The sequence below is a fragment of the Molothrus ater genome, chromosome 19 (assembly GCF_012460135.2).
Source record: "Molothrus ater isolate BHLD 08-10-18 breed brown headed cowbird chromosome 19, BPBGC_Mater_1.1, whole genome shotgun sequence".
NCBI classification, from domain to species: Eukaryota; Metazoa; Chordata; class Aves; order Passeriformes; family Icteridae; genus Molothrus; species Molothrus ater.
In genome coordinates, this window is record NC_050496.2 from 9,621,672 (window position 1) to 9,643,741 (window position 22,070).

Below are 22,070 nucleotides of genomic sequence, written 5' to 3' on the forward strand. Positions count from 1 at the left end.
CCTCCTCCTCAGCCTGAGAGCTCCCAGCCAGTGTAAATTTATGGTGTCCTCAATGCTGCTGTGCCTGTCATCCATCACTGCTAAAGTTCATCCTCTTGAGTGCTACCAGGTCTGTTTTATACAGAAAACATATATGCATGAGCAACAGACCAAAAAAAAAAAACCAAAAAAAGAGTGAAAAATACATTAAAAGCTTTAATTTAATAAATAAATAGCTTTTTTGTTCCCTTTAGAAAGGGGAGAAGTTGTGTGATTTTGGCTCCATCCTCATTTGACAAAATTCAGTCACCAAACACGTACTGGGAGTCCCTGCAATGACAACTGTAATTACAACTGTAATTAATTTGCCAACAAGAGGTTGGACACTTGTCTGCTGGTTGCATCATTTATCACTTAGATTCAGCCTTTAGCTGCGAGCTCTGCAGGCTGATATTGCCACAGAGGAAATAAAAAATTGGAAAGATCTTATGTTCTATTCAGAAAAGGTATTCCAGAGCAATGTTTATCAGGATTACAGCAGGCACCCAGGAAAATTGCTTGCATGGATGGCAGCAGAGTAAGGGCATTATTCCTCATCTGCAAGTAATGTAATTTTTTAAAAGAAGAAGAAAAGAAACTGCTCTTCCTCTATAATACCAATCTACAGATTAACAGAGGCTTTTTGGAGCACTGCCAGCTAAGCCTTTGTAAGGCTGCATCCAAAACAATTATTAAAATTAATCCCAGGTACAAATGGACTTGCATAATATTAATCCTGCTGAAAGAAAAATCTGCTATGATAAATATGCAAAAAACTGACACGAGGAGCAAAGAAAACACCTTTGAAACCCAGTTTTGCTAAGACTGGTGAGGTGCTGGGCCTGTAGGAGCACAGGAACATCACTGGTGGCAGTCAGGGGTCCCTCCTTCCTTCTCTGGTGGCCACTTTGGCAACAATCTGGACATCCACAGCCAAGGAAGAAGCAGCTGGAGGTGGTTTTTTAGTTGGAGATTAAACCAAATTTAAAATTCTGGGAGAAAAATGCTTCCATGACTGACTGCACTATGTTGTGTACAAGATAGAAAAATCTAAATGCCAACCAAATATTAATGAATTAGCAGCCAGAAATTACAACTTCAGGAGTCCTTAAGAAAATTCACTCATCTCAGAAGATGTGTCCTCACCATTACATGAGGCAAACCCAAGGAAACAGTAATGTGTGCCCTCCAGATGAACTTTCACATTTCAGAGACAACAAATGGTTTCAGATAATACTTCTACAATGTGCATAATCTAAATTATTAGATGGCAACATAATGCAATTAGCATGACAAAGCTTAATACTGATATAAATCCTTCTGTTACAGCTTATATTGAGAATTTAATTCTCAGGAAAAAATCTGTTCATTGCTCCTCACTGGGCCTTTGGTTTTTATAAATAAATTAATTGATGGGTTTTAAGTTTGCACGAAAAGCTTCATCTGCTGAAATAAACCAAAGATGTGCTGCAGATAGAATATTTAACTGCATTTTATTCCCTGTGCTGCACAGGGATCAGAGGTTTTGCACAACAGAGCTACAGCCATGGTGCAAAACTTTAGCTCCTCTGATCCAGGACTGACACATCTCTGATCAGAGGGGACAGGGGAAATCCATGAACTTCAGCAAGTGGAGAGGACAGAGCACACAAAGGTGTAGGATGTGACTGCTGCATTTCCAGGCACATTCAGGGCATTCCCATCAAATTCATGGAGTGCTGTGCAAACAGAAAACAATACCTGGTCCAAAGATTTGATTTTTTTAAAATTCAGATAAAATCAACATCTCAAACTCTTCCCATATTTTGGACATTCCTGTTCACTCAAGATCATACCTAAGTGTTAGTGCTGCTTTGATTTTTTGTTGGAGCTCTCTCCATTGCCCTTTTCTGAGATTTATGGGCAGCTTTAATGCCTTGAAACAGTGGCAGGGACAATGACAAAGCACTTCTCAGCTCCAGCACTCAGCCTTTGCAGGTACCTTTGGAATTTGACATATTTTTGAAGCCAAAAGTGGTCTCTGACTTTGCACCTCCAGCCCTTGGGATTAATTCCAGACAAATAATGTGGGACATGAGCTATGGAAGGGCAAACCTCAGCTCAGCCACGAGGCACAAATCATCCATTCCATGAACAGGGATTCTGCCCCACAACTGAGGATTATTCTGCCTGCAATGCAGGGCTGGAGCTGCTGAGAACGAGCTGCTCAAGCATCTTCTGCAAATGAGTTGCTGAGGAAGGAGAGGCCACGCTCTGGAGATCCTCTGACTCCAAGAAGCGATCTGAGAATTTCTAACAGCCCTTCAAGACAAGGAAATAAATTTATCTGGTAGCAGAAACACCATCCCCAACCCCCACTAATTCAGCATTTCTGCTGTCACCCAGAGCAGCAGCAATCCCCATCTCAGGGAGCCTTTGGGGCGAGGTGAGAGTCGGACCCACCTTGAGGTGGACTCACTCTGACAGGCAATCAAAGGCACATCACAGCCAATTCCCAGCCTGGACAGACATTTCCTGCACCTCTGCCAGTTATTATTGCTGTGCCTTAAAATCCTCCTCCAGCATTTCAACAGGCTTTGACTTAACATTAAACAACCTGCCCTGGGTTATTGTGATCAAGATGACAAAAGTCTAAACCACAAGAAATCCCATAGCTGATCGTGACCGACTGCATCTGGCACAGAAATCTATAAAAATGCATTATTTAAGAAAAAAATAAATTGTAGCTCAGCAATAAGATCAGTTCAAGCTGAAATAAAAATGTAGTTTCATAAAAAATATCAGTTAGAAAAGTCAAATCAAATTTGCAGTAAAATGAAACATGGTTTCAACATATAAAAAATAATTATAGTGCTAAGTGTTTACAAAATCGTATTATCTCCCCTAAGATAAACATGGTTTTAGAAGTGGTTAAAACAAATGTGTCTCCATGAACCACTGTTACTTTCAGTCCCAAATTCACCAATTTGCTTTAAATTCATTCACTGCCTTCTCCCCTTGCCCACAGTTCTGCCATTACCTTTGTGCCTGGCTTGTCAATCACAGGATCAGAGACTGGCACCTCTCTCCTTCCATTCATCACTTCCCCATTTGCCTTCAGCACTCAGCATCATTAATTTATCAAGTCTCATTCCTTTCAACTCCCACGGCTACTTCAAGTGTGACAGAGCATGGTCTTGTGCTATTATTTTTATTTTTTTTTACATATTTCCTGTCAGGCAAAACAAATGAGGCTACTCTGCAGCAAGAACACAAGATCAAGAGAAAAGCTGTTACCAGAGCTTAATAGAAGTTTAAGTGCATGAAGTACAAACACAGCTCTATGCTGTATTATTATTTTTTAATTATTTTAATAATTGTTATTAATGGGGAAGCACCTAAAAGAACCACAGAATTTTCCCTATGCAGGCAGGCATATTCTCATCTCTGTATTGTATGAACTATCTGTAAAGATCTATTAAAGCATTTAGACGTGTTTTATTACCACAGCAACAACATTTTTTTTCAATAAGTTCTTCAGAAAAAGAGTAAATTTTGAGCCTGTCAACCAGCAAAATAAATTGTCCAGCAGCAAGCAGCAGCATCCAGTTCAGCAGAATCCAGTTAACTCATTAGTCAGTGCCAGACACGGTGGAAATCTTCCCCACAGAGGGATCTGGGCAGCCTCAAAGGTCACAGCAAACCTGGTTTCTGACATGCCACATCAGATTCCCAGAGCAGAAGCTGCACCAGCATAGCCAAGGGGTTTTTTGAAGATTTTGCAGTCAACTACCATTCTAGACCCTCAAAAATAAATTTTAAAAAAGGCAAAATAAAGGTTTCCCACCTTTTTTTTTTAATCATTAACAAAATAATTCCATTTGGAAGTCACTGAACCATTTTCCAGAGATTTGACTTTATGCAACTGACAGTCCTCTATCAGCAAACCAGTCCATACCTAAGACTAAGAGAAAGAATTACAACAGGTTTGATCAAATATGACATCTATCTGTGCAACAGCCACCACTGAGCCACTTATTTCACAGATAAATACAGATGCCATGAGTCAGATTTTCTCTTCCTTATTATTTTTCTGTATGACACTGCATTATAGACAAGAAAGAAAAACCACCTGAAGTCTCACCCTGCAGAAAGAACAATTCCCAAGTGCTCCATAAATAAAACTCAAGCAGTTCTCATGATGGAGAGATATTAATTTCAAGTCCCACAGCTCTGCTTCTCCCCCCCCTATTATATATGACATTGTTCCATTATTGCTCTTCATCTCCAGCAGGACTTGGGCTGGGCCCCACAGTCTGCTGGTGATCCATAGGTTAATAAAATACAGACTTAAAACTGTACAAGTGACTTTATCCAGCACTTGGCTGATCATTTTTCCTCTACCTACCAGCTCCTCTGTCAATACATTCCCCACTCGTGTCTGACTCCTGCTCCTGATGAAGCTCAACCTTCTGACTGACTGAATAATTTCATTTTTTAGTCTGGCTTTAGTAGGTTTCAGCCCCAACACTCACAATCAGCGCAGATATGCTCAAGTGTCTCTTACAATATGCAACCTTGTGGGATTTAATTTTTTAATATGCCATGGTTGAGAGGCCTCAGTTTAGAAAACAGGTTATCACTGAGTCAAGCTTTGATTTTATAGAGAATCAGCAATCCACTGCTTGTAAAAGCATTGGTTCCCAACAAACACACAGAATATAATTAACATAACACAATTAAGCAGTTCTTCTGCCTGCCTCAAGATTGTACTAAACAAGTATATTAAACCCAACAGAAAAATGTTCTCATGTCTAATCAGTAAAGCAGGTAAACACTTTTTAAAATCAAAGCTTTCTCTGTTAAATAAAGAAAGGTTGAATACATGGACTGAAATAAAGCCCTAAATATGAATGCTGAATATGAACTAAGATTATATGTTTAAAACCTCCTCTGCAGAGAACTGTATTTACATAAACTGCAGGTTACCAAATGAAAAATGGCAAAAGCTGTGGATAAAAAACTCTACAGGAAAGTATTAATTAGTCTGGTGTTGATGAAAAAAGAAACAAAAATCCTTACCCTAAAGCTTCTTATAATGCTCCTTGATAAAACATGTATTTGTGCTCACATATTACCAGTTTACTTATCATGCCCACAGCATCATGAAATGGAGAGTTTACAGTAAGCAGTCCATCCAATAAAATGGTGATTTATTTTGGAAATGCAGGGTTAAATGGCAATATTGATTTGAAACACAACTCCTCCATTCAGAGAGAGATATCTCTGTACAGAGTCCCTGAATGTGACAGGATTGTTTGGGGGAAAATATGGCAAAGGAACAAGGAACAGAAATTAATTAGAGACAGTAAAACTGCAGCAGAAATTGGGAGATGCCGCAGGCAGGGGTATGGGAAGAGCAGGTCCTACAGGGGTTGGATTACTTCTGCAAATATATAAATACATAAATACATATCTATCTACTTTCCAACCCAAACCATTCTATGATTCTGTGACATATCTGAGGATGCTGGATCAGATTGGAACAATGATTACCCAAAGCACTCAGAACAAATTTTAAAAACAACCACCACACCCCTGATCTCTGAAAATGAAGTTTTAACCAGTGGAAAAAAAAAACTTTTCCATTGAATTGGTGGGTGCCACACGACTCTGAAATCAGTATGCTGACAAGGAGATACTCCCAGTTTTGGGGCCTTATGATTCCTGAAGCAGACATCTGCTTCCAGATCCCTGGGGTTCTGAATTATTTTTAAGCTCTGAACAAAGAACACTTAGTACCACATACTTCCAGTTTCACAGCTGGGTTATTTTAAGGAGACAAAAAACTTATTGGAATATTTTTTTTTAAGTTTTGCAATATTTTAGCTTGAAGTTATTAATCTGTCCCTTGAGGATTCAGGACCTCCTAGAGCACTGATTTTAAATATTAGGTGTCTTTCAAAGATACAGGCTTCTCACATGGCCTTGAAATAAATGCCTGAAATATCTCAGTGCAATAACTCAAATGGAGCCCTTGTTAAGGAAGGGATTGGGTTTCTTCTTGATTAGAGAGCCACAAAATGTCCTGAGGTGAAAGGGGCCCACAGGGATCACTGAGTCTCCAAAGGGAACAGCCCAAACAGGGATCAAACATAACCTTGGTGTTTCTGACTCCAAGCAACTGAGATCATGTCAGACACCAGAAACCTTATTCTCCAAATCTCCAACTGGAAAATGTAATCCCCATAAACATTTCCTGAGGCTGAGAAGCAAAGATCTCTTATTTTCACAGAGCTCTGTGAAAGCAGAGAGCTCTGCAGAGCAGGGGCTGCAGAACCCATCTGAGGGCAGGAGAGTGGGAATTCTCTCCAGGCTCCTGTGGGATCCAGGCAGGACTCGTATCCTCTGTGTCTAATTAGCAATTTGTAAAAGACCTGTGTGGAAAGGTCCTTCCCTTGCAGGGAGGTGCTGAGTGGGGAGTTTGGGGGTCAGGCTGAGCCCTCCTGGCTGGGATTGCTCCTGACCCCTGGGGGAACATCAGGAGCACAGAGCAGCAGATGGATCACTGCTCTGCCATGGCTTGAGAGGAAAAGTCCAACCTGGAGGATGCACTGAGTCCCCTGACATGACACAGAAAGTTTCCTCCCCAAAACTAGAAACAAGAGGCAAAGCCTCAACAAAACCTGGCCTAATATTGAAAGCCTGCTTCTGCATTTGTTAATGATTCATTACTGACTCGATGATTGTTTCAAAGTTCTTAATGAATTCAAACTCAATTTACTCACAGTAACACAGAGCTTCAGTAAATTTACATCTTACATATTTACAATGGAATTAAATGTCCCTCTTTGTTGCAGGATGACAAATTTTGTAGCTGTCTCCAACTTCAAATTGCTAAACAGATGCTCAGTCAGCCTTCACTGAATCACCCAAATAGTCAGCAAAGATTATTGCTTGTCTTCTCTGCTGTTCTGTATCACAAACAAAAATATTTTTCTTTTTCTCCAATTTTTTTTCAGAATAATTCAATTTCTTTTAAAAGATCATTAAAATGAGTTTTAAAGAAAATGATGGAATATTATTGCACAGTCTCAGCATCTCAGGATATGATCACAGAGGATATTTTTGAAGCAGCAAGTTTATGCAATGTCAGGGCAGCGAATATCCCAAAGGAAAACCCAACTCAGTAAAGCAGCACAAGGCACAAAGTGCTTTAGTCCCAACCATGCTATTAAAGAAATGTTTGCTTAAGACTGGCAGTTCTTGAAGTTTGATGAAGAGTTATTTACAACTCATTAATCTGAAGAATAAAAGTTTTACTCTTTTTTCCATTTTTAACTCGCTCTCCTGGATGAGCTATGAATAACAGAAGTATCAGAATCTCAGGAAATTCATTCCTGTTGACAAGACCTGACATCGCTGTGTTCACCACTTCTCACTCCTCCAAGGAGAGCTGCAAAGAAACTCTGAAGGCCATTAAATCAAAGTGATTTGCCAAAGAAAATGATTTTATCATCTGAGGGAAAGGTGGTCAACTGCTCAAAGCTTCTGGCAGCCAGTTAATGAAGACACTTTGGCAGCATCTTCTGCAGAGACTATTCCCAGCAAGAAATGAAACACCATCTGCATGGCCAGAGAAGGGCAAACAAGGGGTTTGTACTGAAGAGGAATTCCTGATCAGTCCTTCAGGATGAGGGCAGAGTCAGGGCTCAATGGGGAAACAAACAATTAAAATGATTGTGTTAAAAACTGAATGAATGGAGCAAACAAACACTGAAATGAACTAAAAGTATCAACATCCACTGAAGTGAAATCCTTTCAATCACAATAGAAGAATCAAAAGTTCTGTTTCATTTTACCCAGAGAATTAAAGAACTATTACACCACAGTCAGTGAAGGCAGGCCATAACTCCAAAAGCCATCAGCAGTCCCCACACTTTACTGGATTTATCTTCTGCTGTTTATCAAGACGACATGCCCAGAAATCACTTAGGTGGGAATAAAACTTAGGAGATCACCTGAAACACAGATGTACTGGAATAATTCAACACTATTGATTTTCATTAGAAAAGTTACAGAGGAAACAGTTAAATATGTCAGGATTTTCACATCTCCCCGTTTTAAGCATAGCATGGAGCATTTGCCAAGTCGAGATACAAAAGGAACATTTCTGCTGGCCAAGTAAAATATTCTGTCTGGAGAAAGGGCAGCTTTGTTACTTTTTGTGGAAAATCCTTTCACCCTCACCTGTCCAAAGAGCTCTCAAAACAAACAAACAAACTTGGAAAACCCCACAGCAAAGACCTAAAAGAGAATAAAAGCTGAGGAGAAATGCCCATTAAAGGAGGGTGTCAAAGACTGGTTGTACAGCTCCTTTCCACCCGACGTTCCTCCACAGGGTTTCTACTCTTTTCTTTGGTTTTAAATGGAAAAATGAACATTTCTTTTTCATTTTCATGCAGACTGGCATTTTTCCCCCCAGTTTTTTTCAAGCAGACAGCAAGTATTGTCTCAGGAGCTAACAAGTTATCTTGAAGGGACTCTGCAGACTAATAAAATGCTTTGAAGAGTATTAAGGAGGTCAATCTGTCCAATTTGTTTTAATTGAACTAGACACAGATGGTATATGGTTTAGTTTAATTAGGCTGTAGATAAAGAACATTTCAACTTGCCAGTGTTGGGATAAATCACTAAATAGCAGCATATACTTGAAAATATATAAGGCCAAAACCTTTGCTGCATAACTGAGAAATTGGGGCAATTTCTATGAAAGGATCAAAAGACTAGTCCCATTAGAAAAAATACAAAAAAAATTTCACAAGGCCCTACATAAATTATGAGTAAATTGAGAAAATTGAAAAATGCATTCTGAGAAACATTTATTTACTACAAAAGTAATGCTGGTACTTTCATTACAGGGACATAATACAATAAGGCACAGTAATCTATCACAAACTATAGTTACAATTAAATAGATTATTCTACCCATCCATTAAGGAGATCTAATTATGGACTGTCATTAGCAAGGACATAATTCTTTTTTTCCTTTGTATTTTCGATTACTACCTATTTGTTTTCTCCCTTTATTGACAAACTTCACTTCTAAGTTATCATCTTTCAAGTCAGAATAACATTAACAGTCTTTTAAATACTGGCTATACTCACATGATTGTGCACAAGGCTGGGAAGACTGGAGAAATCCAGTTAAAGCTGTTTTCCCTAGTCTACTTTTTGAAATTATGATTCCAGGAAGCTTTTTGAACCAACAGTTTCCTGCCACTGGCCTTATTTACAACTCCACCTCTTTTTAATCACAATGAATAAAACATATACAAAAGCTGCAAAGCTTATAAAAAAAAGATGGGGTGACAGCTGAGCTCTGTATTTTAGGCAGAAAAGATGGGGATGATGGGCACATTTACTCAAATGAATGGCAGCAAATGCCCAGCTGATGGTGGTGACTGCAGAGAGCCCAGTTCTGCACCTGCAGAAGAAATTTCTCCTTGCTGTGATTATTTGAGTCTCCTAAATCCCAAGGACTGTGGGAGGACACCCTAAACCCACAGCAGCATCTCAAATTCCATTTCCTACTAAATGAACTATAAATTTTTTATCTGGTTTTATAGGCATCACTCTCCATCATTTCTCCAGCAGTTGGTGCCATCACCACCAGAGCCAGAGCTCTTCCTGCCTGGGATTCTGTAGGAAATGCACTGAACACTTTTGTATAATCAACATTTTCCTGAGGGCTCTGAGTAGAATAGATACAGCACAGTTTATTTGGCATCTTTTGAGCTTTTCTTGCAGTTGTAAATCTCACACACTCTTTATTTCTGTGTTAAAGAAACAGTTTAAATACCAAGTTTGTAAATCAAGCACAGTTCATTAAGCACCAAAGACTCCCACTGACTCAGATGCAAATTTTGTACTAATGTTAGAAATGCTTGGAAACCCATTGCTTCCCAGACCTTTCCCTGAATTTCTCCAAACTTCCAAAGCAGTACCTTGCATTCAGAACATTCTGCAAATCTCAGCTGCTGGCCCATGCAATCCAGAGCAGTTCTCATTTTTATTGAGCTCTCCCTTGACAAACAAGTCAAGGAAAAAAATTGGAATGCTGAGCCACATAACTTTCAGTGCTGCAGGTTTTTTCCACCCAGGTATTTGTGGAACTGCAATGTTTTTAGAATAAATATATGCCATAAATACTTCTAGATATATGACATTTCTGCAGAAGTAGACACACAACTGCATAACAAAAAACCCTATGCAAATAGTAAATATTTTGTACTTTGAACAGCACAGAACACCCTCACCAACTCCCACATCAGGTGTTGATTTATTAACTTAATTTTCAAAAGCACCAAGTGCCTCCTTGCAGCTCCTGTTGGCTCTGCTGGGGAACACAAACACTAATGAGCATGGAAAATGAACAATATCTGTGTGCACAGGCCTGCATGTGCATGGATGAGGAATTCCACATCCCCTTTAGAGTAGGGCACATTTTGCCAAAAGGCCTTAATTAAAAAAAATAAATCTCATCTTCCAGATACCTTCATGCATGACACTCTCAGAAGGCAAAAAAAAAAAATCTGCTATTTCCAAGAAGGAATCTGATTTTTAATGTGATCCTTTTGAACCCCAACTTCAGGAAATGTTTAATTTTCGGAAGGCTGTATTGATTAAGATGCATTGGTCTTTTATTGCAGTGAGTAATAACCCAAATTCTTGGAGTGTATCCCCAGAGTATTGGCAAAACAAACAGTGATGAACCTGAGGGAGGGGCTGTGACAGGAGCAGAGCGACAGGAAAATGAAATGCAGCCCAAGGATGGCTGAAGTGAGAGAAAATAAAACGCTGCTTTTTTTCCCCCTTTATTTTAGAACTACTTGAAAATGAAGTTTTATTAGAGGAGCCATTTCTGGACTGTTATGTCACTGAAGTGCCTTGATTTAGACACAGAACTCCTGGTGAGGAGCCTGGAGGAGCTGGGCTCGGGGCTGGAGCTGTCTCCTCGTTTGACCCCGGGGCGCTGCTGCTGCCAACCACAAAGCTCTGGGAACCACTTGGGTTTGATTTGAGCTTCCAAGATGCGCAAACAGCTGCACCTTCTCACAGAAGAGCCAAGGATTAGTCTGGAACAGGAGAACAGAACATGTTCTACCCCTCTCTATAACGCACTTCCAGCATTTAAAGTGTATTTCTAGTTCTCTTAATTTCACCTCCGTGTGGCCAGGTTTCTGAACAAAACGTGTTAAATATAAACCCATTTGTGTTTGACCAAAGTCTTTCATATTATTTATGGAGAGTCCCCTTTGAGCAGGAATATTGAACAGAGTCTGTTGATTGCAGAGTTCTTTTTATTTTCCTGAATGGTCCAATCATGCTCTTGGCACACGGAGAGACAAGTAGCAGATGTTAAACAGAACTCTGAGGGATTTATGTATTTCTCCTAAAAGTTACAGGACTGCTTTATTTCTAGTGGGTTTGGGAGTTTTTTTTTACTATCCTTCTATCTATTTTGGTTCTGCTTCTCCCAAAGTCTAAATACCAAAGTATTTTGACTCCTATTCTTTTTGGTATTAAAACAGTGTATTGATTTCACTAAATTTCAAAATTGACAACTGAATTTTGGTAGAACAGGATCAACATGACAAAAAAAACCTCCTAAAACTTTGAGAATAATCACAAAAATCAAAACCTTTGCTTATTAAAATTCTTATTTTTCTTTCTCAAGGGAAGTAAAAATAATATAGTTTTAATATAGTTTAAAAAAGAGGATGCCATTAATATGCACTGAGGAATGGGACTTCAGGCTTCAGATTTAACAATCCCAATATATCTACTCATAACTAGGTCAATCTGTAGATATAGACCTTGGAAAATAAAAGTGGATTTTGACTAAGAAAGAATTTCACAAAGCTATTTATAAGAAGGAATGCCCAGATCATCTTCTTGCTGCATGGTAAGATTGTAGGACTCAAATTATCTTTAATTAAACACAAACAATTTTTGCAGGAAGGAGACAATAATTTGGGATAATCCCAGATTTCAAATGATTCTAAGGGAAAAAGTTATTTTAAAATAAAACCTGAGACAAAGAAACAAAGAACCTTCTCCACAAACATTCCATGTATTTATGCATGGCCTATTTAACACAGGTTTTCTATATATTCTCATGCCAGTCTGTTCCCAACTCCCTCAAACCTCATCACTGCAGTCAGGTTGCTTTTTGTCCTATTTTTGGACAGGGTAAATCAGAATTTTTATACATCTCTGCTTGTACATACACCCTAAAAGGAGCCATTCTCTGGTGCTCACTGGAGTCCCTGTCCAATCAATCATCGTTTGCTTTTCATTCCAAGAAATCAGACTCTCAAACTGCACCTGCCTGTGATTTTTCAGGCCACTTTTCCCACTGGAATGACCAAAATCCATCTGAAAGATGGAGGAAAAAGCTTTTTATTCCTTTTCACGTCTTTTTACCCAATCTCTGGCAACACAAAACGAAGAATATTGACCCCATGGACCCCAGTCTGTGATTTACAATTCCCAGCATTGTAATTAGACACCAAGTGCTCAATTTAATGATAATAAAGCAATTAGGTGGATAGGAGAAAAGGCTATTTGCAGACCAAAGATGGATAATTTTTCATCTTATTATAACTTTTATAAAAAGAATGAAGACCTTAAGATTCAGGAAATGCCTTTTCAAGAGGGGTTACAGAGAAATTGCTTTTAAAAATTACAGTGTTTCTATTAGGTTTAATTTTAAGACTTTCTTTCTGATAAACTCTTTAATTAATGTCCCTGAAGTTAATAATTTGCTGCATTCTACCACTACTTCACTGCTAATAGGTTCTAACCTAAATAATAACCAGCTTTCAAAAAACTCCAAGTTTGGGGCTTTTTTTTTTTCTTTTCTAAAAAAAGAAAGAAAAGTAGCCAAAGCTATGCAGACACTTCTTACAGCTATTTTTGTAGAGGCTTTTATCCCCTTTCTGGTCCGTTCTCTGCTGGTCTGATGCTCCTGTTACCATAGAAACAGACCTGAAGGTGCTTTGATACAGATTACAATGGTGTTCCCAACACTGAGACATTTCTTTCATCCTCAGTTCAGCAGGTACTGTTCTCATGGGGACAGAAAGGAAAAGGAATAAATCAATCTCTGACTTTTCCATCAATTAAGTTCTCATTAGCAGAATTTATGATATGCTTCTGCCTTTAGTTTATGAGCTCAGCACTGATCACTGGTACTTTAAGGACTGAGGTTCATTAATTACACAGGCCATGCCACGGTAATTTATTTGCAAGGGAACAGCAAAAATCAATTTACGAAGGGAATCATGACTGGGATTGTATTAACTTCAGCAGAAGCATCAGGATTTGGTTTTTCAGCACAGGTAATGCTCCAGTGCCTTAAAATCTGTTTGCATCACGTTTCATTGGGCTGCTAGAAAAAACAGATCAATTATAAAATGACAGAATATTAAGATAACACTTAATACAGCTTCCCTGAGGTCAATGATTACTTCAAGACAAATCCTGTCTATCCCAAAGGCTGAAGAAAAATCTGTGAGCTATTTGGATCCCTTCAGAGTACGACCACAATAATGGACATTAGTGAAAATGAGAAAACACAAGAGCAATGGCCAAGAAGGAAACCAAACTGTTCCTGCTCATGCAGAGCTTCCTTGATGCTTTCCCAGCAGCCCATGGATCAATGGAGCTGCAGAGGAAGGGGGTGGCAGCTGCTCCCTGCCCAGCCAGGATGTCCCCATGTCCCCTCCCTGCCTTTCCTCTCTCTCTCATCTCTCTGTTCCAGGGTCACAGCACCTCCATAGAAGAGCTTTGCTCCTTCCTAAGAGTACAAGTTGTTCTTTTCTCCCCACCCCCAGAGGAGCTTCCCTGGAGCTGTGATTTACACCAAGGAGCTGAGGCCACATCACTTCAACTCAGCAGAGATCAGCAAACTTCTCCAGCACCCCAAGGACAGAGCCTCAGCCATCCCCAGAGATGGGGACACTCTGGTGACACATTAAAATCACTCTGAGCATATGGGATCTGCAGTGCTTTTCAAAATTAGCCCACTTCTTTTATGCCAAATTAAGATTGAATCTAATTTTGGTGCGAGAACTGCCACCTCAACAAACAGACAGTGCTAAAAATTGCCAGCATTCTGCAAGGCTCTCTCAGTGGTCTGTCTGTGTCTCTTCTAGCTCCTGAGTTCAGTGTGCCATAATCACTCTTCTTTATTTTAAAACCCACATAGTTTTGGGGGTGGAACCTGATAGAAATGTCTATGGTGCATTTTACACATGATATCTCATGTAACAAAACAGATTATTAGTAATTCTTAGGCATTCTTCCCCCTTAAACCCAAGTATCAGCACATTTATACACAGAGTTTAAAGATTGACACGAGACTTTTGCCAAGGGAAAACAAAAGCTAGCTTGGAAATAATGAATCTCAACCCAAATTGCACAAAACTCAATATATTCTTAACAACTGGAAAATAAGTGCTGTTGGAATCATGCCAACTTCAATTTGGGGAGTTAAATAAAGTTTTGATGGTGAAAATCTGCACCCAGGAGTTGCTGCCACCACAACTGCACCTCATCCACAAGATTTCTCTTTACTACTGGGAATAACTTAGCTGTGAGTTCTCCTTTTATAGTCCCACTGCCTAATTGTTCTGCAGTGCTAACTTGTGAAAATCAGGGATATTTTTAGGTTCATCATTTATATACATTTCCTAACTGTCTGAGCAGAGCTCTGTTCAGTGATTAACTCTTACCAGCATCAACTATGTTATATTCTATATTGCACAGGAAATGGCTAGAAAGAAAAATATAAAGTCTAAATTTTATGATAGAGCTATTCAGCACTTGCACTGTTCTGGATTGGGAAAATAAAAAATACATTTTTATAAATAAAAAGCTATGAACTTTCAAATCTCAGAGGCTGTAACAAAAATCTAAACTGCACTCCCAGCGTCTCAGGCACAAACTCCATGAACTGAAAGCCTGAAGGGCTGCACTGGAGGATGTGAGCACAAATGTTCCTTGGAGTCCCACACTGTGCAGGCAGCCCCCCACCATGGATTTCCTTCCCGTGGGGTGCTCAAGGAGAGGATTCACACAGCTCCTTTCACACTGCAGGGAAAATTTCCATGCAGATGGACACAGAGCCAGTCTGGAGATTGGGTTGCAGGGAAAAGGTGGGAATTACCAGTAGTTAGAAAAGTTCATGAACCTGTTCCTTTGTAATTTAATTCTGCTTTTGCTGAGGATGGTTTACTGTAGCTAAAAGCCATTTCAGCTGCAATAAAAGGAGCCTGTGCTTTAATTTAGGAATAGAAGGTACAGATGTTTTCTAGGGGGATGATTAATTCAAACCCATTCCAGCACAAGAACTGCTTTCAGGTTACCTGGGATGAGGCATTCAGGAGAGCAGTCAAAGCTCTCAGTACAGCCAGGGATGGGCAATTCCTGAACCCCTGTGCCCAGAACCTCCTCCCAGTGCTGGAGCAAAATGAGCCCAATATATCCTCAGGATGCACAGACATTTCTCTTACCTCTGCACTGAGTCTGCTCAAATTGCAATTTCATTGTCAACATAACCACACTTTGTAATGAGCCCCTGTCACACAGCACCATGGAAAAAAACAATTAAAATATTAGAAATCCAAGCAACTTTTACCCACTATTAAATTTTAGGGCTTTGAAGTCAAAACCATAGAAATGAAACCTTTATTTCTCCATGAACTGCTTTGGATACTCTTCAGAGATACATAAGTCAGGGTAACCACAAGCAAGAAAAGGCTTATTTTTAAAGAAAAATTATCCTGCTGTCCTGTAAAATTTGTTCTAAAGCACTTATGATCAATAACAGAAAGAATACAAATTTTCAGCTCCTTCAGTATCACTTACTGCATTGACTGTGATCATGCTGATTTTGTTATCCAGGACATGCTTTTGGGGAAAAGGCTGTGATAATATAGTGAGGAACATCATATTTTGACAAAAATATGTTTGCACTGTAATTGCTTTTTATTAAGAATATTACCTACTGCCTGCATCTAATAATGTCTATTGCAAACAAAATCAATGTGATTAATAATTATCATAATTAGAAACCACAGACATATAAAACATTTTGAGTTGTTTCCTTAATCTATAAATAGAGGGGGCTTTATATTTTCTGTTTAGGGAATGCAATGAAAAATTGCATCAGAGCTGTTTAAGAATCACTTCCAAAAATTCATCCAGGCTTCTTTTAAAGAGGACATTTTTGTCAATCTGGCAAGCAGTGAACTGCTTCTTGCCAGGTCTCCCTGCAGTTGTGTCTCTTTTGTGATGAAGCAAGAAGGTTTTCATCTTAATTAAAAAGAAAATATTTCTGGGACAAGATTGCCTAATACTCAAAATTCAGATTAGCAATGAAACCTTTGCCCCAAACCTTAGTGAGATATGGTTGGATTTGATGATCTTCAAGATCCTTTCCAATCTAAGTGATTTAATGATTCTATAATATTTTATCAAATTATGTTTGTTGCTGCTCTAGTCTCAAAATGTCCAACATTTATAACAGTTGTTTTCCATTGTAAAAAAACAACTACAGAGTTAAAAGCAAATCAGACAAGCCCTGCTGCTGCATTTCATTATCCTTGGAAAAAGATTGCAAAGCTTTCTGATGAAAATCCCTGTTTAACTAGTTCTATAGTAAATCTAAATACTGTGCTTCCAGTTACTGCCTTTTCTTCTCAGGAGTTTGGTCTGGTTTTCTTTAATTCCCTAAGCCAGTCAAGCAGCTCTCTTTTTCCACTCTGAAACCAGCCTCCTACATGTAAATATGATCTAGAAACATGATTAAATGCCAGTGGGGGAAAAAGAACAGGAAAAAAAAAAAAAAAAAGAAAAATATTTCAGCATTTCCTGGAACTGAACAGAAATCTGGTCAAGACACCTAAGCCCTCCAGGGCAGACCAGTTATATTAATTTACTCTGGCTTAGTACAGAGGTGATTGTTCAAATCATTTTTCTCAGAGCCCCAGCCATGAAATGAGCAGTGTAACAGTGCAGTGACTGTGGACATCAGCACTCCCTGAGCCTCAGGGCAAACCCAACCCCCTTCTGCCACTCTGAACATCAGCATTTCTGAATTCAGAGTTTCCCACTGCTCCCCCAGCACATGAATTTTTAAGGGTCAATCTTTCTCCTTGCAGCTCTAGAATCACAGAAACCATAAAATGAAAATCCCAGTGGAGCCTCCCAGGGCTCATGTGCCATCTCCCCACAGAGCACTCAGGGAAAACCCACAGCACTGTGGAGAGAGGGAAAACCCAAGGAAAAAAATCTTAATTTCTTCTATTGGCAGCCCCTTGCAAGAGTTCCCCATCACCACACCCAAAACCACCTGCCCTGTTTTGGAGTTATTTGTCCCTTGCCACAAACTGCCCTTAAGAGACCTGGACACTGTTTAAGAGACAAAAAAATACTCAAAGATTGTGATAGAAAGACCTTTAACACTTCAGTTCTTTCCCAAATTCCAAATGGAGAGTTGCAGAATTTAACACAAAACATTTCCCTGAACAACAGAATCATGATTTCTGTGATATCTCTGCTTTGTACAGGGGTGCACAGCTGGCCAGCAGGGAGTTTATGATCCACTGAAAATCCTGCTTCAGTGTCCTCTGAACCACTGTCTTCATGATCACACTGATTTACTTTTATTTTTGTTTTTATATTATTTTTTCTTCCTCTCACCATTTTTTTTGTTGTTTTAACAAATTATATCTTAACACATAGAAAAAAATCTGAAATATTGATCACACTGATTTACTTTTATTTTTGCTTTTTTGTTATTTTTTCTTCCTCTCACCAGTGATTTTTTTGTTTTAATGAATTATATCTTAACACATATAAATTATATCTTAAATTATATCTTAGAAAAAAATCTGAAATATTGGACTCTAGAATTGCATTATCCCAATATCCAACCCACTGATGAAAATACCCAACTCCTGCAGCATCCCACAGAACTTCACAGCTGTTCACATTCCCACTGAGCTTTCAAATGTGCTTAAGATAATAAAGCTCCCAAAAATGTCAGTATCAAGAGGATAACTGACTTGGAAATTGCAGTATGGCACCTTTGACATCCCTGGCTTCAGTTACCCTGCAATGATGAGAGGGTAAAAATATTTGCTGTTTGATTTTATGTAAGGACACATCTGGATCTTCCCATCCATTCTCTCCTAGGTGCTTAAAGGCTAAAAACTCACCAAGCACAGTCAGATTTCAAATCCTCTCACTGCTGAGTCACTTACTCTCATTTAAATTATTTTCACTTTTTAATTTCTATTTATTTTCCTCATAATCATCCCTTGGATTCTCTATTATTATAATCTGAAAGGGAAATAGTGCAGATCCAGAGGCCATGCTCTGTGAGTTCTTGTGCACTCAAAGTCTCATAAACTTCTACTGAAACACAAAATACAGTCAAAAACTATTTAAATTAATGCTTGGGGTTTTTAATTACATGCAGAATGTAATTAGGAACATTTTAATATATAACAAAGACACCTTCTGGTCATGGAATTCCATTAACAAAGAAAACAAATATTTAACTCCATTTTGCAATAAACTGACCAATTATCCCTCAATATTGCACACACCTTAACAAAGCTCATTACAGCAGCACCCCATTGCTGAGGCTGCTCTTACATCTCTACACTGATTTACCACAGTTTGAGGTATTTCACCTATGACTTCAAATAGTTTTAAGAACATGAAGCACCTTCCCAAAGCAAGCACCTGAGCTGGAGATGAGGCTTCCTGTGACTCTGGAGGGCAGCAGCAGCAGGAGCTGTTAAATAAATTCCCCTCAGCATCACCATAAAGAGGTGGCCATAAAGAGAAGATGAATAATTTCTGGTGAGAGCTGTTACACAGCAGGAAAACGACTTCCTGAGCTGCTTTTTCCTAAGAAACCAGAGCTCACACCCTGCCAAGTAATAAGGAGATACACAATTTTTTGATTGTGTGACTTCTTGTTTCACTGAAACAGGATATTGCTCCCCAGACACCACCACTGCAATGGATGAGCACTTTATTCCCAAGTATTATTTTCCTTTTGGCACAAACAGACATTTCAACCTCACATTTCAGCTACTCTGAGTAAAACAAGAAGAGACTCACTTTAAGCTTTCCTCTTTTACACTCACCTTTATTAAGGCATTATTTTGCAAGGACTGCCTCATTTATATTAAAAGTACAGGGCACCATAATTTAACATTATTCTGATACACAACAATTATTATTATATAATGATTGTAATTATTATAATTATTGCTCTGGAAAATTAATTTTATTAATGACAGTATTAGTCTTACAATTAATGGAAAGGTAACACTGGAGCATTTGAGTACACAAATTAATTGTGCACCTGCACAAAGTAATTTAGAAAAGGATGGTTTAATATTTAAAAATCTGCTAAATGTTATGATAAGCTTTATAGCACACTTCATTTCAGAACAAAGCTTGTAGCAACTGGGAGAGGAATCAGTTGCTGAATTATGAAAGGGTTGAAATTATAGTCAAACATTTCAGTAAATTAAAGTATAATATTCTACAATCCTCTTTGTGTAATAGTACCCACTAATGTAGCACAGTTTTAATAAAACATATTTATTTTCTCATTGCTTTTAATCTTCAAACTGGTTTTGAGCTATTGCTGCTGTGTAAATATTGAAAATGATCATTTGGTAACCCAAATACAGGAACGAGACATTAGGCTGATTTATTTAATCACTGAGCCCAAAACCCCAAATCACAAAATGCAGTCAGCAATACTAAAGACCATTAACAACCTGTCACAGACTCTGTCACCATGCAAAGATTCTCAGTAAAATTAAATGGTCTTGCACACAAACGTGTGTTCTCATTTCTGAACTGCAGGTGAACAACCCCAAAGAGCCATCTTATAAAAAAAAATAACCAAGAGCACTTTTAAGAACCAAATCATTCATGATGAACACAGCAGAGCTACTCATGAGTGTCACCTCTCAATCAAGAATAACTTCCATTAATATCCTACATCACAAGTGAGCACTAAGCTAAAACCAGATTTGGGTTATTCTCCTTGTGGCTTTAGGACTGACCAAAGTAAACCAGAAATCATCTTCTAATTAGAAAATGTAGGTCTACAGTTCATACCCACAAATCATTGCTTGTAGGTATGAACTATATTCCGAGAATGAGGAATTCAGCAGATATTCTTTAATTGTTCAGACTTTTGCTGAAATTGTGGCCCCCTTGGGCCCAACAGGGGTTTTGCCATCAACAATGTGCAGCCAGATCAGGGGTGAGAACACCACCCATGCAGGGCTGACCTGGGTTTCAGCCTCTCTGCAGCTCAAGGCACTCCAAATACACAACTCCCAAATTCCAAAAGCCTGCTTTAGCTGTTAACTACATTTACAGAGCCAAATGCCCCACTGCAAAGCTTAAAGAAATCAGGACCTTTCAGAAAAGCAAAGGTATGAAGAACAATTTGGGTTTCTTGCTCTTGCCTGACCAGTGTTTTATTGGTAAGGTCTGTATCAGCTAAACAAGAGATACTGAACGCTCCTAACTTAATTACACTTCTAACTTTAGCATTTTTCTTCTGCACCTAAATATAAAATATGTGAAATGTATTAAAATGGAAGTTTTAAAAATTCTTCTCAGTTCTTCAACGTTTCCCCATCTTTAAATTTAAAAATGAGAGAACTTTTTAATATCTGAAATTTTCCAAGACCCCTTGTGGCTTCTGCCCATATATTGTTCACTGACCTCCTGGCTGGCATATTGAAACAATTCATGAGAAGCTCATTAAAAGCTAGCAGGAAAATTCTTCTGGTGCATTTTATCAGAGGAGATAATAGCCTACAATCTAGAGCATGAATATGTGATAAGAAACAAAACAAAGCCATTCAGACAAAGAACACTTGGAATGTATTGTTCCCATAAGCAGATGTTAAATTACTTCACTGTAAAGTGGGATTTATAAAACCCAAAGAAATGTTATTTTTATGTGAACAAATGAGATCAGTTTATTATTTCAGCAGGGTGACACAAAGATCCTGCACATGTGTCTCACCAGGCAGGCAGATGTGTGGAGAGGAAAAACTGGTTGTGGACCAAAAATGCCACAGAAGTACTGACAGAGGAGGATGGAATGGGAGTGTCCAGACTCCTAGACTAGCTCAAACATGAAAATAAAATAAAAACCCAGCAAGCCAGCTGGCTCAAGATTAAATTGTCATTTAACTGGAGCTACAGATCTTTGTGTGCAGTGAGACAAGGACCAGAGACAGCTCAAAAGATACACTTTGAGATAAGATAGATACTAAGAAAGCTCAGAGAAAGCTTCAGCCTTTTTGGGAATTGTTAATGTCAAATACATCCAACATAAAGCAAAGAAAATAAAATGCTGATTCATGGCTGGGTGAACGCCTCAGGGTTGTCACGTTCTGAGGATATTGTTCTTGGTCACACACTCAAGCTTACTGCTCTTACCAAAAATAGATTTTTCAGTCCATAAACGTTCACTTCACAACTGTTAAAACCCACTCGGACTCAATTATCTGTCGTGAAGAACCCATTGATCCTGTTTGTAATCCACTCTCATGGGTGTAACAAGATAAATCTGTGTAAAGCAGGGTCTGGAAAGTCAATGTACTCACATCAGTGTCAGGCCCCTTGTCAGCCCCAGGACAGGAGAAGGTAACGAACTCATGGCACCTCTTGTGAACCACAAAACAGCAAACTGGCAAAAAAAAAGGGGAAACAACAGTTAGAGTGGTTGGTGGTGGTGTTCCTTTTTTTTATTTTGTAACAAATATAAAATAAAACCTAAATATTTCACCTGTAAGTCAAGGAAAGTAAGCAGAGTCCCATGTACAATAAGGACACAAGAAACCAAGCAAACACTGTGATTAAAGAGGAGCTAAGCACTCACATTTCAAAGCCAGGAGACTCTACACAATGATAAATCTTTAATGCTGGAGACGGCCCACAGTGCT

General features: G+C 38.7%; 1 protein-coding gene across 1 annotated transcript in view; it reads right to left on the bottom strand.

Annotated features, from left to right (window-relative positions):
• The window catches only part of PRKCA (protein kinase C alpha), a 149,325-nt gene that overhangs the window by 68,014 nt on the left and 59,241 nt on the right, over nt 1-22,070 (bottom strand). Inside the window, 1 exon segment of the mRNA XM_036394402.2 lies at nt 21,732-21,814. Coding sequence (XP_036250295.1) covers nt 21,732-21,814 — 83 coding nt within the window.